Genomic DNA, 18216 nt, shown 5'->3' with positions numbered 1-18216 from the left:
TTCACAGTCACAAATTTTTTCCTTAGTTCTAAGTTGCTTGTCTTCTTAATTAGTTTCCATCCATTGTCCTGCCTTCTGATGCTTTGCTTTGCTTCCTTCTAGAATTTATAAACTGTTCCAGTCTAGGTAATTCTAAGCAGTGTGCAAAATGTGATAATAAAATACAGTTAATGTACAATAAATGTAAGACAAAATATAATGATTGTTTAACATTTATAAGTGTTTCACGTGGTCCTCATTTAGTGACTGCCTCATTGTAGCTGAAAGACTGCCTCATTCAGCTGCAGTGATGATGAAAAAGTAGCTTTGCGGCCAATCCTTACATTTTCAACCTTTGAAGGTCTGTAAAGCAAAGGAAAGCTGAAATAAAATAATAAAACTATGGTTTTTCACTTAGCGGCTGCTTCCTTTAATGACCAAGTTGCCATTCCCAATACTTGTATAATACTCTTGGCACTAGGAGGTTTTCATTCACAAATTGCCACTTTTTTATGAGCTTGTAGGGAGCCCTTAGAGTAGGACAAGTGGTTACAGAGAAGGAAACAGGGAATAACATGTAGCTGGAATACAGGTAATCCTTGATTTAACAACAGTGAAAAAAGTGAAAAAAGACATTACAGAAGATATCATATGGATTACAAGCTTAAAGTCATTTGAGGATTTTATTTACATATGGAAATATTTTTTAGTGGTGTGGGCAGAAGAACAAAGATATTAAAAATATTATGTATGGTAGACCTGTAGGAAAGTGGATGGAGATAGGTTAGTTTACTGATTGTTTAGTTTAGGAAAAGGGATGTTATGTTCAGATATTAATATACGTAAAAGATTTGAATTAAGAGATATATGTATGGGGGTGGAGGAAATGGGTAGATTATGAGTTGAATAAATGCCAAATTAGGATTTATTATATAATTTTACAGCTGAATGTTGCTCTGAAATGTATAGTATAGGGGGGATATAATAATATTGTTAAAAAGAAATGGTCAGCATATGGGGGGTGGAGTAAAAGGACGGTAAAGTATTATATAATCTGTTATTAATCTGGGTTTTATTTTGGAGAAGCCACAGGGGGAGGGGAGGGGGAGGGGGGGGTTAGGGAGGAGGGGGGAAAAAAGGGGGAAAAATCTGTATTTGAAAAACTTTTTCAATTAAAAAAAAAGTGACCTATGACCACTTCTGACATTTGTGACCCTTGCAGCATTCCCATGGTCACAAATTGCGATTCTTGGTGACTGGCCTGTATTTATGATGGTCGCACCGTCCCAGAACCCTGAAATAAGCGCTTGGCCTTATTGCCATGCGCTCAAAAGCCCGATTGGGCTTATTATCAGGGGAGGTCTTATTTTGGGGAAACAGGGTAGATAATAGATAGATAAATGATAGATAGATAGATAGATAGATAGATAGATAGATAGATAGATAGATAGATAGATAGATGATAGATAGATAACCGTGTTTTCCCGAAAACAAGACCCTGTGTTATATTTTTCTGAACCCTGAAATAAGCACTTGGCCTTACTGCCATGCGCTCAAAAGCCCGATTTGGCTTATTATCAGGGGAGGTCTTATTTTGGGGAAAACAGGGTATATAATTGTAATGTGGAGGGTGCATGAGAGAAGAAGAGAAAAGGCTAAAGCTTGCAGCCCGAAGAGCCAGAGGAAGGGACCCCGTGGTTTGGCTTCTCCTATGAACTTGCAGGCTGCTTCCCCGGGGCCATCTCGCCTGGCTCCTAAGCCACGGTCAGGGTCTTTCTATAGTTCAGTGTTTCTCAACCTTGGTAGCTTGAAGATGGGTGGACTTCAACTCCCAGAATCCCCCAGCCAGCAGCGCTGGCTGGGGGATTCTGGGAGCTGAAGTCCACCCATCTTCAAGCTTCCAAGGTTGAGAAACACTGCTATAGTTGAACACAGAGCATTGCCATCTCTAACCAAAATTGGAGGGGGCGGGGAACAGATAGTTATTGGCTGTTTTCCAATTCCAGCTAGAAGTAACTAGAAATAACAGCCATGTGAAATTTGGATGACAAATGCGACCGTAGGAAAAACAAAACCACGGTGGAGAAGATCACCCGGGGTGAAGGTAAAATGACGGGATGGGCGCCCGGCCTCACTTTGCTAGAGTTGTTTATGGTGCTTCATGAGCTGTCTCAGAGCGATGGCCACCGTTGATTTGTGGTCCACGAGGTCCTGTTTCTAAGGGAATATTGTCCCGGGGGTGGGGTGGGGGGCAATCTCCCCCGCCGAGGAAGGTTTTCTGGCTGCTGCAGTGTTGACAATGTCAACCTTAGTGTTTTATTTAAAAAAAAGGAACATTCTCGCTCACCCACAAAGACGCACAAGGCAAGCTTATTGCAGGCAATTGGCAACATGCACCAATCCCTTCAGTCTGCACATAACAGATTAACAGAGTTGGAAGGGACCTTGTAGCAGGGGGGAAATGCTCCTGGTTCAGACCGGATCGCCTGATCCGGTAGCGATGGAGGTGGGTGGTTCGGAGAACCGGTAGCAAAAATCCCTGTCCCCCCCTCCATGCCCAGCTGAGCCGCACAATCATCAGAGGCTTTTTTTTTACTTTTAAAAGCATTTTTTCTACAACTTCTTCGGCTGAAAAAAATGCTTTTAAAAGTAAAAAAAAAAGCCTCTGATGATCGCGCGGCTCATCTGGGATCATCAAAGGCTTTTAAAAGAAAAAAACCCCTATTTTTCTTTTAAATGCCTCTGACGATCAGGCAACTCAGCTTGGATCGTCAAGAGGCATTTAAAAGAAAAAAAGTCTCTGCCGATCAGGCAACTCAGCTGGGATCGTCAGAGCCTTTTGAAAGCATTTTTTTACAACCTCTTCGCAGAAGAGGTTGTAGAAAAAATGGTTTTAAAAGTAAAAAAAAAAAAGACCACGCCCACCCAGTCATATTACCCCACCACCAAGCCACGCCCACAGAACCGGTAGTAACAAATTTTAGATTTCACCCCTGCCTTGGAGGTCATCTAGTCCAGTGGTCCCCAACCCCCGGTCCGCGGACCGGTGCCGGGCCGTGGAGTACCTGGCACCGGGCCGCGCAGCGGCCGGGGGACATGAACGCTGCAGCGCAAAGGCTCCTGGGCCGTGCGCAATGGGCTGTGCGCAAAAGCTCCTGGGCCGTGCCCCCACCCCTGCGCGCGCTCAGCGGGCCGCGGCGATAAAAAGGTTGGGGACCACTGATCTAGTCCAACCCCCAGCCTACATCATTTCTGACAGGTGGAAGCCCAGTCTCTTCTTGAAAGCTTCCAGTGATGAAGCTCCCACAACTTCCGAAGGCAACTTCTGTTCCATGAGTTGATCGTTCTCACTTCATACAGGTAGCCCTCAACTTATGACCACAATTGAGCACAACGTTTGGGTTGCTAAGCGAGACCTTTGTGAAGTGAGTTTTGCCCCATTTTACGATCTTTCTTGCCACCGTGAAGTGAATCGTTGGCACGTGTTAAGTTAGCAACAGGGTTGTTAAGTGAATCTGGCTTCCTCATTGACTTTGCTTGTCAGACGGTCGCAAAAGTTGACCCTGGGACACCACAACCATCATAATATAATATAATAATAATAACTTTTATTTGCGGTCTCAGACCAAAATACAGATATAATTGCAAAAGAACGTGGGGAAAGTAACATCATACACAGTTGGCTACTAGAAGCCTTGGCTGAGAGGAATTACATCGTTCTCCTCACAACCATCATAAATATGAGCCAGTTGTCAAACATCCCAATTTTGGTCACGTGACCAATGGGGATGCTGCAACGGCCATAAGTGTAAAAAACGATCAAAAGTTAATTTTTTTCAGTGCTGTTGTAACTTTGAACGGTCACTAAGCAAACTGTTGTAAGTCAAGGACTACCTGTAATCGCCTTGGGTATCCAACTCGATTCTGGAGTATCTTCAGCTGAGATCTGTAACGGGTGGGTTCTACTTACCTCCGCTACCGGTTCGCAACGGGAGCGCACATGCACAGAAGCTTTTGCGCATGTGCAGATTGTCCGTGATGACATCTGGCCGGGTGAGCGGAGCCTCCTGCTGCCATTACTACCGGTTCGCAAGAACCGGACCAAACCGGGAGCAACCCACCACTGATCTGTAACCTCAGGCTGTGCTTCTACGGGTCTTGAACAAGGATGCCCAGGCCAGGCCTGCAGTCCAACAGGGTCGCTTTCAGACAGAGCTGCAGACCTGCAAAGCTTCTTGGCCTCAGTCGAAGAAGTGGGCTTCTCTTCTGCCCACATTAAGAGCGTGAAGGACTTGAAGCATCCAACCTAGCCATCCAGAGACATCTGAAGGGAACCTTTGGGTTAGTCCCTTGGGAAATGAGAATAGTGGCGCATGATAGACTCAGGGCAGAGAGGCATTCGGTTAGAGGAATCATGCAAGCTGCCCCCTCCCATTTATATGGAAATGGGCTTTTTATAATAGACAGAAAGAGTTTGCTTTTTCTCCATTATGAAATGCTTTGCCACTTGCATTGCTGCCCGTATATCCTGTGCTCCTCCAGTTGATTCAGGAAGGCATCATGTAGGGATGCTAACAAGGTGTCAGAGCTGCCAACCTGCCATGAACTATGCAGGGGGGGAGCCGGACTGGTGGGGTAAAGTGAAAATGATGAAGTTGGTGGGAAGAGGCACTCAGCATCTTCAAGGTTGTTGCTCTGGCAGAAGAATGCAAGACCGTTGCAAAAACAATTTACTCAAGTATAGTTGAACAATAAGGGGCCAAGGGAGCGGAGGAACTGGATGGGAAAAGTTAACCGGGAAATTTTGGGACGAACTTCAGTTCTGGCTTTGCTTTACTGCAATTCACTTGAATTCTAATAAAACTATTCCTCTTGCAACAAAAGGGAAACTAGGATTATTTCTATTTAGGAGTCCAAGCTGAGGCAGGTCTGATCCAAGGCTGGTATGGATAGTGTGGAAAGCGAGATGGACGGCATATAAATTTAATTAATATAGTGGTACCTCAGCACTCATTGTTAAGTGGCTGTGGGAGATGCGATGTGTACTAAAAATGATGAGAACCAACCTTTTCCCAAAAGGAATAATGTAGTGAGTCACAAGACAGCCAACAATGACAAGTTCTAGCTTGTGTGTTGAGTACCAAACAAACGATAAGTACCAGGACAAACTTCTCACATCAAAATGCACTGCATACCAAAGTCGATGAGTTTCAAAGCAGTTGAATCAGGCGTGAAATCCAGCAGGTTCTGACAGGTTCTGGAGAACCAGTAGCGGAAATTTTGAGTAGTTCGGGGAACCGGCAAATGCCACCTCTGGCTGGCCCCAGAGTGGGGTGGGAATGGAGATTTTGCAATATCCTTCCCCCAGGAATGGGGTGGGAATGGGGATTTTGCAATATCCTTCCCCCAGAAGTGGGGAGGGAATGGGGATTTTGTTGTATCCTTCCCCTGCCATGCCCACCAAGCCACGGCCACAGAACCGGTAGTAAAACAATTTGAATTTCACCACTGCGTTGAATACCAAGGTACCACTGTAAATAGTACTAGATAAAACTTCCAGCATTGTTGTAGTTGTAGACAGGCTGCATTGTGTTTCTTTACAGCACAAACTTTCCATGATGATGAAGATTCTGTGTGACCCAAAACACATATACCACCGAAGCATTGTAAATCAGAACTATGGGGTCAGTTTGCCGTTGGTTAATCGGAGGAAAACAGCATGTGTAAGTAATCAAAAAGGTATTTTCGTTGTTTTGTTTCTCGTTTCTGATTTTTCTTCAGAACAGTTGAGCCTCTGAATAATAATTGAAAGTGACCTTGGAGGTCTTCTAGTCCAACCCTCTGCTTGAGCCGGAAACCCTATACTTGGCTGTCCAGTCTCTTCTTAAAACTCTCCAATGATGGAGCACCCATAGTTTCTGGAGGCAAGCTGCTCCACTGATTAATTGTTCTCACAGTTAGGAAAATTTCTCCTTAGTTCTAGGTTGCTTCTCTCCTTGATTAGTTTTCATCCGTTATTTCTTGTCCTGCCTTCTGGTGTTTTGGAAAATAGGTTGACTCCTCAGCCACTCTCTTGGGCAAAACATCTAGCTCCAACAATATGCTGTTTTAGGAAATTCAACACCAAGCTATTTTGTGCCAAGAAAAACATGGTTGAATACTTCACACATGTGTCTACATCTCTTGATCTCTTTCGTTCAAATCCTCCTGGTACCTGGCCGTTGAATGTACTAGCGCATTATGTTAGAACTGAGTATTTGAGGTGAAGAATGAAAAGTCCTGATATCTGTGATAAACCATCCATAAATGCACATCTTCACTTGCTTGTGTAATTAATATTATTACTTTCTATATAAACTTTCAGTGATTTTTTTTTTGCTTCAGTGAGATTCCCACTAAGTTTTTTTTTATTCTGACCAATCTTTGGATTTTATTTTATATAAATGCTCTTTACCTTCTAATTTATAGTTTAAACAATTTTTCTTTAAATAGTTTATTGATTTCATTTCATTTTTTGAAGCATTTTTTATCACTGTCCTAACAAGACCTTCCAAAAATACAAAACATTATCAGAGAACAAAAGTGGAAAGTTTTAAGTCAGAGTTACAGCTTTCAGTTTAAAAGTGCCATGACAAGTGCGATAAGAAGGTCCTCTCTGAACGCCCCGAGGCATTCCTAGAAAAAAGATTTTCACAACCAGAATGTGATTGTCACAAAAGAAATGTGTTGGCTCTTGCAAAAGAACCTCTGAAGATGAATTGAGCCACCTGGCAGATTCACACAAATGTTTAGAAATTTGATAAATCAGCTGCAACTCCTTGAAATGAATTAGAAGTCCAAGAAGTTATCATAAGATTGTGGGAACATACTCTAAAGCAGGTGTCCAATCTTGGCAACAACTTCAGCTTCCAGACTTCTCCAGCTAGGATGGATTCACAGTTGAGGTTCATCACTTCTGGAGTATAGCATGGCTGGCTGGCTGGGGAATTCTGTTTGTTGAAGTCCACAGGTCTTAAAGTTGCCAAGGTTGGCCTGGTTAAAGCAATTTGAACTGGGGAATGAATATACTGCAGGATCCAATCTGGGTCGGTCACCGAGACCGGAAGTTTTATCTTCTGAGCTCTCGGACTCGTGCTGGAGCCCTTCCTTAGGGAACTTCTGTCTAGCAGAATGTGTGCTTTGGGCTGTTCTGTGTGCCGTATTTATATATGGTTCCTACTGTATGTGGCTTTTGTAGATATTGATTGGGGTGTTGATGATTGGTTATTAAGTCGTGGGCTACTTGGGCTGCCAAGTGAGCAATCAGACAAGGAGACCCAAACTCATTGGTAGCCTCACACTGCAATGAACAAGACATACATTCAATTTTGCAGCTACTAAGATTGTTGGACGAGCAGGCACAAAAACAGCCAGGGAAGTGATGGATGCCTGGGAAACAGGCCCCTCGTCAGTCAACAGAAGTTCTGGTTTGCCACCAGCTTATCAGGTACTTAGAAGGTGAGGGCTTGGCAGCACAGGCAAATGACAGCCCTCGACTTAATAGCCAACCATCAACACCCCAATCAATATCTAAAAAACCATATACAATAGGCACCATATAAGTGCCATGCACAGAACAGCCCAAAGCACACACTCTGCTAGGGAGAAGTTCCCTGAAAATGGGCTCCAGCACGAGTCCAAAAGCTTGAAAGACAAAACCTCTGGTCTCAGTGACTGACTCAGATTGAATCCTGCAGCATTGGATTGGATCCTGGGACACATAAATTTGCCTTCATTTGTAATTAATATACTCGCTATGGCTAAAGATACCTTTTCCAGAAGAGGACACATGTGGCACATATGTCCAGGCCCACCTGGGCCTTAGGAGGCCCTTGTGCAGTTGGAAGAACACCTGATCCAGAAGTGATGATCCTCAACTGTGAATCTGAACCTCAAGAGACAGAATCCCGCATAAAGAACTGCTTCTTATCTCAGATTTCGCAATACTCTGGCCATGCCTTGCTACCTCAGAGCTGGTCTTCTGGAAGCAACCTCACAGCACATGTTGAAAATGTTTGCAATAAATAATAGGACAAGGAAGAACTTCCAGCTGTGTTTAAGCAACCTGAATGTATCAGCCATTTGATTCTCTTTTTAAAAAGTCTAGTCAAGAATATTATTGTTACTTAAAGAATTTTCTACAAATTATATCAATGTCATTGCTATAACATATATCAATATATCACTGCAATATATAACTTAGCAGCGCTTGTGAAAATATTGAATTATGTTAATTACAGGCAATGAAAGTATACAAATTAACACTATTAATTAAACTTGAATGCGAAGTATGTTAATTGCACATAATTAGACGTATAGATTGGTGTTTGTGAATACACAAAATTCTGTTAATTACATTTGCTTAAATATGCAGATTAGCTGTGTTAATTAAAATAGCATGCGAATTATTTTAATTGTGTGCTTCTTAAGAGTGGCCGATTAGCTGCAGGCCTCTTACCGCTCTCTCCTCCGGCAATTTCCGAGTCGCTCACCTCTGTCAAAGAGCAAAAATGCCCATTGAAATGGCCACAAAAATAAGTCTCCATAATTGCAGTGACCTCAAAGGAGCTCTCTGTCATTTTCATGTTCAGAGAATTGTTGCGTGGCTTGGGTGCTTGGGTCTCCACCTTCCAATAAATAAATAAATAATGCAAGACAAACTTGGCTCCTTTTCATTTATTCATGAGGGAGAATTTAATGCCTTTGCCATCCCAAGTTTTTACGAGTTGCCGTGTCCTGCTGCCCGTTTTACTAAGTTCCTCCCCTTGTTCTTTCTCTTGCTTTCGTCCTCTGTGAAGCTGTAGGCGTCTCTCTGGGTCTGGACTCTGCCCTGTTTGTCTCCGAATTGCCTCTGCATAGGAAAGGGGCAGCCATTTGTTCTGGAAATGATTTTGTAGGAGTAGTAAAACCATGGTTTTCTTTTCAGATGTGCTGCAGGATGGACAAGAAGAAGGTGTAAGATCTTGAAGTGGGAATGGGTGGGGGAGAGAAGCTTCTGCCTATGGTTTCAATTACAAAAAGGGAATAAAAGCCCCAATCTTGGCATCCGGAGTGGAATCAGACTTAAACAAATTGATGTTCCACTGCGGTAATTTGCAGCACATTCGCTGCATTTATAACAAGCGTAACAGAAGACAACGGCAAATTAATAAACTGTCCTTTTCCCCCCAAATCTAAGAGAAGTCATAATTGGTGAGATCGGGTTAAGTGAGCAGATGACTGCGTGCGTCGTCTTCTCCACCTAGAAATGGGAATGTGAAGGTCACCTCTATCCCGGATGACAAACGGAGAGCTGTTTTTGTTGTTGTTGTTGTTGGTAAACAAATTAATCTTTGGAAAGGTCACCATTTGTTTTACATTTTGCATCCAGTCCTTCTCATCTGGAATCCAAGATTGACTGTCACTCGGCAAGGTGGAGGGGAGCCGAGGCTGCCGCCGTCCATATCAGCATTCTTTGATGGAACTCCATGCCTGATTGAGATGCTATGGGCTGCTGGCTTACAGCTGTCGCCGGACAAGGAGGGAGGCCCAGCCCGGAATTCCAATAAGCCTGGCCGTCCAATCCTGCTCGGCACTGGCTGGCCTTTTGCCCACAAGTAAAATGCACAGCAGTTTGAGCCAGCTATTATCTGGCTCCCTTCCTTCTGTGCTGCTTCTGTTCTGCCTTTCGAAAGGCGCCGTGGTCACGCATCTCTTCTTGGCCACCCACCTGGTGCGGTAATTTGAGACAGGTCGGCTGGAAGGACAACCTACCAGAGGTCTTTCGATTAGCAAGGCTTCCCTAAGAGTCTAAATAGGCTTTTTTGAGTCCAAAATGGGAGGATTGGGGCTTTGGACCGTTGGATGGTTAACCGAAGGAGCTGCAAAGTTTCTTGCTGAAAAGTCTAGGCTGCCTTGAGCCAACTTTTCAATCTCTCTTCACTAATCAGAGGGAGGCCGGTAGCAACTTCGCAGGCTGACAAACTTAATGGGAAATTGTAGGCTTTCGCCAGCCATGCTTACTTCATCAGGTGCACAGAGTTAGGTAGGCTGATGTTGGATTTAAATTGGGGTGGGGGTGGGGGCGGGGGTGGGCGGAGGGGAGATGCAGATGCAGGCTACCTGAAAGACAAATTACAAGTGTCTTCTCAATTGGCAATTGCAATGTGCTGAAAGCTGGTTGTGTTTGTTGAGGTGGCCTGAAACCATTTGATGTATGTAAGTTCAGCTGTCTCCCCAGCTCAATTGTGCTTGTAAAATTTCTTTGTTCCGAAAGAGCTACTTTGAAATCTGTAATGGAGCGTCTTGGGAAATTAAAATGCTCGGATACTACTTTGTCCTAGTTTTGAGCCTTTGTGCAAGATTTGTGTCCATTAACTCTTCTGCATACAATCTGCCATGTTTGTCCTGCATGGAATCCAAAGGGACGTTGCTGGCAGATTGTGGCAGGGGTCACATTGGAGAAAGACCAATGTGGAAGGACCTCTAACCTGGTGGGTGAAGACAGGTCGAGGCCTCTGACTGTGACCGGTGCTGTTGGTGTAAATGTAGAGGCAAAATAGATACCTGGGTTTTTCTCCCTTCTCTACTTTCACCCAATTTAAAACAAATAATAGTTTAGCCTCTCCATACATTTGATGTAATGAGAGGTTATACAAAAACATGGAATGGAACGGAATTCTTTATTGGCCAAGTGTGATCAGAAACACAAAGAATTTGTCTCAGATGTATAAGCTCACAGTGTACATGTAAACAGCAAGTAATAGACCATCAATCAAAGTTATAATTACTAAGTTACAAACAATAATTGATAAATCATAAACCAATAGAAGATAGTAGGAAAGATAAGAAGATAAGTAGAGGTGAGAATAGGCAGTGCTGAGGGAATTAAGTGTTCAGCAGAGTGATGGCACGGAAAAACTGTCTAGTAGTTGTTTTAGCATGCAATGCTCTGGATATGCAATGAGTATCCCTATTAATAACATGTGTTATCTGAAAAAGCCCTACAGATAGTCCTCATGTAGTGACCAACAACTTAGTCATTAAATGAGGCAGTCACTAAGTGGAACCCCCACCGTGTTTATGATCTGACTTCAGATTTTCTTTGCTTTACAGACCTGCAAGGGTCATAAATGTGAGGATTGGTCGCAAAGTTACTTTTTCATCAGTGTTGTTGCTGCAAATGGTCACTAAACAAGGCAGTCGCTACACGAGAGCTGCCTGTATTGAACTCCTGATTTTTGGCTGTCGTAGACTAATATGGCTCTCCCACTAATATTCGCCTGCTGTATGGTGATTTGGAAGAAACTGATAATTTATGTGGACTGCTAAGTATCTTGGGAAGGTACCAGATGCTTAAGTCAGCAGATGGAGAAAAGTGGAAATAGTTTCTTAAGTGGTTAAGTCTATATTAAATGCTTTTGTATATTCATATTTTGCATTCCTTTTGTATCGAATAGCTTCGGTGCCCACAATTAAAAATCTTTTCACATGAAGTGACAAAATTAAGTGTCTTTTTTTCCCCCTCCCTTAAAAAAAACATAAAAGAATCGAAGGGTTTCATCACAGATGGGAAGGTTTTTTTGTTTTTGTTGGCTTGCTTTCTGGCAAGGGCGATATATTTTCCATGTGTCCATAATTTTGCAGAATCATTTCCACGGGCCACTAGTAATATGAAGCCATCATCCAACTAATTTATCAGTGTCGCTAAAGAGTAGTAACTGAAACAGCCTTGCATCTGGAGCCAAATGCTTCTGCTTCTGTTCGGTCCTCAGAATTCGTCTGATTCTGGAGAAAACTTGTTGGTGAGTTGCTCAGCTGTGAATGTCGAATGTGGACAATGAAGCGGTCTCTGGTGTGTGCACATCCGGTGTCCATTTTCTGTTCTGCAGTCTGCTGGCTGCCTCCTTCACCTCCTAAAGTTGTTTTGCCTCAGTCCTGTTTTGTTCCTAACAAAAGGAAAACAATGAAAAGGGGAGGGGGGGATCCCTTTTAAAAAAAACAACTGTTCGTTTTAAATTGAACCACAGAAAAATAACCATATTGAGTGGGACATTTTTATCCACAAGAGAAATGCGCTTCAAAAGGACTAATAGAATTCTTTTGTCTCATGCCTCAAGTTAATTATACAGAGAATTGCTTGAGATAAAGAGAAAATACTTCTGCAGCACATTTCAGGCATATTATGCAGAGTAAATGTTTGCCGGCAGCCCAAATTAAGATCTCTGTTCTAACCTTTGAAAATTGTGTTCTGATGTAATGTTTCTCTCTACCAAAATGTTTTCATGATATTAGACATGTCCAATTCATTGCCTGGAAATGAGTCATTTGCTTCAGCACTACAGCAGTGTTTATCCTGTGAGCAGGATGTCGGATTTTGACCGGCTTTTCCTTTTTGGTAGAGGCCTCCGAGGCACTCCGTGTGGTCAGACAGGTCCAGATGGTTTCTGGAGAAGGAAGAAAGAGAATGGCGGCAGTGCGGCACATGAACGTACGCATCGGCAGCAGCCCCAGGACGTCCACGGCCCGCCTGCCCTCCTGAAGCACCGCTGCGCCACCACCATTCGCTTTCTTCTTTCTCCCACTGCAAAATGAAAGCGAATGGTGGCGGGGTTGCTTCGGGAGGTTGCTTCAGGCAGGCAGATGTCTTTAGCCAGGCAGGGAGGGAGGGTGGCCAGAGCAGTGGCGGCCCCTTCCACACGGCAAGGCGGCCCTGGCGCACCTGTTGCTGTGGAGGCACAGCAATCACTCAGCCAGGGCGGCCTTGGCAGGGGGTGCATATGCCTCTCCGCCCGTGCCATGTTCCACTCCGGCCGGTCACACAATTACAAGTGCAGCGACCTGCTCTTCGGCAAGATTAAGGGCTACCTGTGTTGGCCCGTCCAGGTAAGCGCCGCTGTCCAGGCCAAAGGGAATGTGCCAGTGGTGGGTTGCCCCCAGTTTGGACCAGTTCACAAGAACTGGTAGTAAAACCAGTGGGAGGCTCCATCCACTGACGTGGACGTCATCAGAAGTGATCTGCGCATGCGCAGAAGCTTCTGCACATGTGCTAAAGAGCGTGCGAGTGGGCACGATGCGAACCGGTAGTAAAGGTAAGTAAAACCCACTCCTGGAAAGCGCTGCAGGCTCTGCGGTGGCGTGGCCGGGCCTGGCCCTCTCCCCGCGTGGGGAGCTACTGCCCCGCCAGCTGCCGGCAGCTTCTACCACTCTCGCTTCACTTGTTCGCCACCAGGAAGTGGCATCGCGGCTGAGTCTCCTTCCTTCGGAGCGCTGGAGTCTGGGGGCCAAGTTCCCGGAGTGGCAGTGGTCAAAGAGAGCAGGCAGGCGGCTGGGTGGGAATCCAGTGGGCTGCTTTGGAGCCCCAAGCCCCGCGGAGCCGGCACAAGAGGCACTGGTGGAAGGCAGCCTTTTCTGCAGCATCCCCCTCCCCTCTTTGGATCGCCCTGCGGGGGGGGGGGGGGCTCTGCCGTTGCAGAAACGGGGTATGCAGTTTGTATGGAGGATTAGCAGGGGGGATGCGCAGCTCTCCAGGATGGAGAGCAGGGCAAGAGAAGGTTCCGAGGTTCGCATGGGCAGTCTAGCCAGATGGCAGAGGGAAAGTCAAATCATTGGGGGTTTCAGAAGGGCAGAATGTGCTTCAGAATGTGCAGCTCCTGGCTCTAACAGTGAGTGACATCAAGTTGGCCACACCACCCAGTCACATGACCACCAAACCATGCCCACCAAGCCACGCCCACAGAACTGGTAGCGAAAATTTTTAGATTTCACCACTGCCCCATAGTACCCTGTTTCCCCGAAAATAAGACATCCCCTGATAATAAGCCCAATCGGGCTTTTGAGCGCATGTGCAAAAATAAGCCTCCCCCGAAAATAAGCCCTCCCCGAAAATATTTAAACGCAGAGCTGGAAATCAGGTAAGACAACAAGCAGAGCCCCATCTTGCTCCACACACCCCAAAATAATAAGACCTTCCTGAAAATAAGGCCAAGCGCTTATTTCGCAGTTCAAAAAAATATAAGACAGGGTCTTATTTTTGGGGAAACACGGTATATTCCACACTCCTAAACCATGAAACCTGAGCCTGTACCAATTTTTGGGTGGTTAGTATCAAATCATATTTTGTTGCCTTAAAAATGTTCCTAGACATAAGTGGTCCATGCAACCATCAGCTTAGCAGCTGAAACAGGACATGTTTTTTCTCTTCATTTAGGCACCGACGCAGAAGATTGCAAAAGGTGTGACAGTCAGCAACCTTTCCATAGCTCCACCAGCCTCCTATTTCAACAACGTTCGCTCTGCCGTGCCTATTTCTGAGAAGGATGCAGGGAAAGGTCAGCCATGGCCACTTCATTCTGCTGGGCCCATTCACAGTCTTTGCCTCTGCAAATATAACATATTGGCCAGGGAGATTGTTGGCTCTGACCATTGGACAGCCACTAGCTGCACATAGAACATAGAATAATAGGGTTGGAAGCAGTGGTGAAATGTAAATTTTGTTACTACCGGTTCTGTGGGCGTGGCTTGATGGGGGAGGGGGTTAATATGTCTGAGTGGGTGTGGCCAACTTTTTTTTTTAACTTTTAAAACCATCTTCGGGTGATGGAGGCGGGTGGTTCGGAGAACCGGTAGCAAAAATCCCTGCGCTGCCCCCATTGCCCAGCTGAGCCGTGCAATCATCAGGGGCTTTTTTTTTTATTTTTAAAAGCATTTTTTCTACAACCTCTTTGGCCGAAAAAATGCTTTTAAAAGTAAAAAAAAAAAAAGCCTTTGATGATTGCGCGGCTCAGCTGGGATCATCAGAGGCTTAAAAAAAAAAAAAAAGAAAGCCTCTGCCAATCAGACAAGTCAGCTGGGATCCTCAGAGGCTTTAAAGGCATTTTTTTAATAACCTCTTCAGCCGAAAAGGTTGTAGAAAAAATGGTTTTAAAAGTAAAAAAAAAAAGTTGGCCACGCCCACTCAGTCATATTACCCCACCACCACCAAGCCACGCCCACAGAACCAGTAGTAACAAATTTTACATTTCACCACTGCTTTGAAGTAATGTGTGAAACCTTGTCTCTTCCTAGGCATCCTAAATCTAATCGAAAGAGGACTCATTCCACGTGCTGCTAGGATTACTTTAGAGAAGCCACCCATTCTGCCAAAACCTGTTCCTCTCCATGAATTTCAGACAAAGTACAAGAAGGTTGACGCAGGTAGGTCAAGCAGCCAAGTAGGTGCCTCCCACAGTTGAAAATAGGCAAATAGCCACTATACTGCAATGCTCTCTACATGGGGCTCCCCTTGAGGAGCACCTGGAGGCTCCAAATGGTCCAGAATGCGGCCGCGCGGGTGATTATGGGAGCGACGTGGCGTTCCCATGTAACACCTCTCCTGCGCGAGCTGCACTGGCTCCCGGTGGTCTTCCGGGTGCGCTTTAAGGTTTTGGTTCTCATCTTTAAAGCGCTCCATGGCTTAGGGCCAGGGTACTTACGAGACCGCCTGTGCTACCGATAACCTCCCACCGACCAATACGCTCGCACAGAGAGGGCCTCCTCAGGGTGCCGTCGGTTAAGCAATGTCGGCTGGCGGCCCCCAGGGGGAGAGCCTTCTCTGTGGGGGTACCCGCCCTGTGGAATGAGCTACCTCCTGGAATACGACTGATCCCAGACCTCCGGACCTTCCGTAAGGCCCTGAAGACTTATTTATTCCAGCAAGCCGGCCTAGCCTAAATGGTTTTTAATGGGATTTTTAAATTTTATAGACTTGGGGTCTTAAATTGGGAGGCCGATTGATTTAATTTCTTTTAATTATCTTAACTTTTGTATTGTATGTATTTTAATTTTGGCTGTTCACCGCCCTGAGTCCCTTTGGGAGAAGGGCGGTATACAGATTAAATTAAAATAAAATAAATAAATAAACTGTCGTTTGGTAATGCGCGAAGATTCCTTGCTTATCCTCAGGGATTTAAACTTGAAAGCCCAAAAGGAATCAAGAAGAAGAAGAAGAAATAGAAACCTTCTATTTCTTCCCACTTGAAGCCCCAGGGGTGTTTCCTTAGCAGTGCACCTGTTAACAGAATAACAGAGTTGGAGGGGACCTTGGAGGTCTTCTAGTCCAGCTCCTTGCTCAAGCAGGAGACCCTATACCTGTGATGCTTAACCTTTTCGGTGCGGAGTGCCCAAAGAGCGCGCACACATGCGCGAATGCACGCCCGCGTGCCCGAACCCCCAAAATGCAAGGCAAGCGCCCTCCTGCGCATGTGCCCCGGCCCCCCGCATGCCCCGTTTTGGGCCTGGAAAGCCTCCTGCACCAACCTGGAAGCCAAAACAAGGCACGAGGGCACCACATGAGTCCCGTCCGCGCCCCATTTTGGGCCTGGAAAGCCTCCTGCACCAACCTGCATCCCTTCACGCATGTGCCCCTCGCCCCGCACATGGGCGGTAGAGACCGAAAACCAGCTGGCTGGTGGGAGACACACACGCATGCGTGGTGGAGATGGTCTGGGGCAACATCTGGCATGCCCACAGAGTGGGTTCTGCATGCCACCAGTGGCATGTGTTCCATAGGTTCGCCATCCCGGGCCCTATACTATTCCGGACAAATAGCTGTCCAATTTCTTCTTAAAAACTTCCAGTGATGGAGCACCCACGATTTCTGAAGGCAAGCCATTCCACAGGTTGATTGTTCTCACCGTTAGGAAATTTCTCCTTAATTCTAGGTTGCTTCTCTCCTGGATTAGTTTCCATCCATTGTTCCTTGTCTTGTCTTCTGGTGCTTTGGAAAATAGTTTGATCCCCTTGCCTTTATTGGGACCCTGTTATCATGTTTTATTAGAGGGTTAATCTCTAACCTGTTGGTTGGCTATGATTGTGGGTTTGTTCCAGGGGTGAAATGCTCCCGGTTCGGACCGGATCGCCCGATCCGGTAGCAATGGCGGTGGGTGGTTCGAAGAACCGGTAGTAAAAATCCCTGCCCCCCCCCATGCCCAGCTGAGCCGCGCAATCATCAGAGGCTTTTTTTTTATTTTTAAAAGCATTTTTTTCTACAACCTCTTCAGCCGAAAAAATGCTTTTAAAAGTAAAAAAAAAAAAAAAAGCCTCCGATGATTGTGTGGCTCAGCTGGGATCGTCAGAGGCTTTTAAAATCATTTTGTCTACAACCTCTTCAGCTGAAAAGGTTGTAGAAAAAATGTTTTTAAAAGAAAAAAAGCCTCTGCTGATCAGGCAACTCAGCTGGGATGTCAGAGGCTTTTAAAAGCATTTTTTTACAACCTCTTTGGCCAAGAGGTTGCAAAAAAAAATGGTTTTAAAAGTTTAAAAAAAAAAAAAAAGTTGGCCACACCCACCCAGTCACATTACCCCCCCAAGCCACACCCACAGAACCGATAGTAACAAATTTTACATTTCAACACTGGTCTGTTCGTTGTTTAACGTAGGCAAGAAAAATAGATCAGATCTCAGTTCAACGTGGCTTTTGGGGTGGCAAAATTATATGTCTGAGGATTTTGAGCACCCTGACCTTTTCTTTTCCTGGAAGCTTTTCAAAGCTGCTTTATCTGTGCCATAGATGGGGCTCGGCAGAGCGAGAAGGTAGAAGCGGCTTCCTCCCCCTCTCAGAAGCCCACCCAGGTCTCCGAGCACCCAGCAGAAGGTGGAAAGGAGAAGAAAGGAACCAAGGGGAGCATCGCCCCACCACCATCCTGCATCTCCGTCATTTCCTCCAAGAAACTCAAACAGCAGCAGCTACTTCAGGCCATGAGACTAAGGGAGTCAGCCGCCTCTTCGGTTTGCTTGGCAAAGGTACATGTCTATGGAGATCCTCCGTCATCCAGGTCATGGTTGTCCCAAAGGTGCTTTTTCTTTTCTTTTTCAAGAGGCAACTGGACTTTCTGGTTTTTCTTTGAAGACATTTCGCTTCTCATCCTAGAAGCTTCTTCAGCTCTGACTGAATGGTGGGGAATGGAAGGATTTATACTCTTTGCAGACAGCTGGACATTTGCATTCTTTTAGCAGGTCATTAAAGTCACCTGAAGGTTTATCTGTGTCCTCAGGGTCACAAATGGGTGTGGAGCCTTCTTGGAACTGCTGAAAGGACTGTGTTGTAGACTGGAAATAGACGATGTTGTATCCTTCCCCCTCTGTGGAGGGAGGGCTGTTCAATTTTGACATAGATGGCCTCTTTGACCCCTCTTTCAAACCAGCAGTCCACTCTGTCCAAAATATGGACTTTGTTGTCTT

The 18216-nt window shown here is 45.3% G+C and overlaps 1 protein-coding gene across 1 annotated transcript in view; it reads left to right on the top strand.

Moving 5' to 3' along the window:
• Window positions 1–18216, top strand: part of IQCH (IQ motif containing H) — a 127557-nt gene that overhangs the window by 13994 nt on the left and 95347 nt on the right. Inside the window, exons 5-8 of the mRNA XM_070953366.1 lie at window positions 5583–5702; window positions 14207–14327; window positions 15064–15192; window positions 17516–17778. Of these exons, the coding sequence (XP_070809467.1) occupies window positions 5583–5702; window positions 14207–14327; window positions 15064–15192; window positions 17516–17778 (633 nt within the window). The remainder of the gene's footprint in view (window positions 1–5582; window positions 5703–14206; window positions 14328–15063; window positions 15193–17515; window positions 17779–18216) is intronic.

Source organism: Pituophis catenifer, unplaced genomic scaffold, assembly GCF_029215685.1.
Source record: "Pituophis catenifer annectens isolate HBS135680 unplaced genomic scaffold, rPitCat1.0.hap2 SCAF_14, whole genome shotgun sequence".
NCBI lineage: Eukaryota > Metazoa > Chordata > Lepidosauria > Squamata > Colubridae > Pituophis > Pituophis catenifer.
The sequence above is the reverse complement of the archived record's forward strand: the minus strand, read 5'-3'. Positions and strand labels throughout refer to the sequence as shown.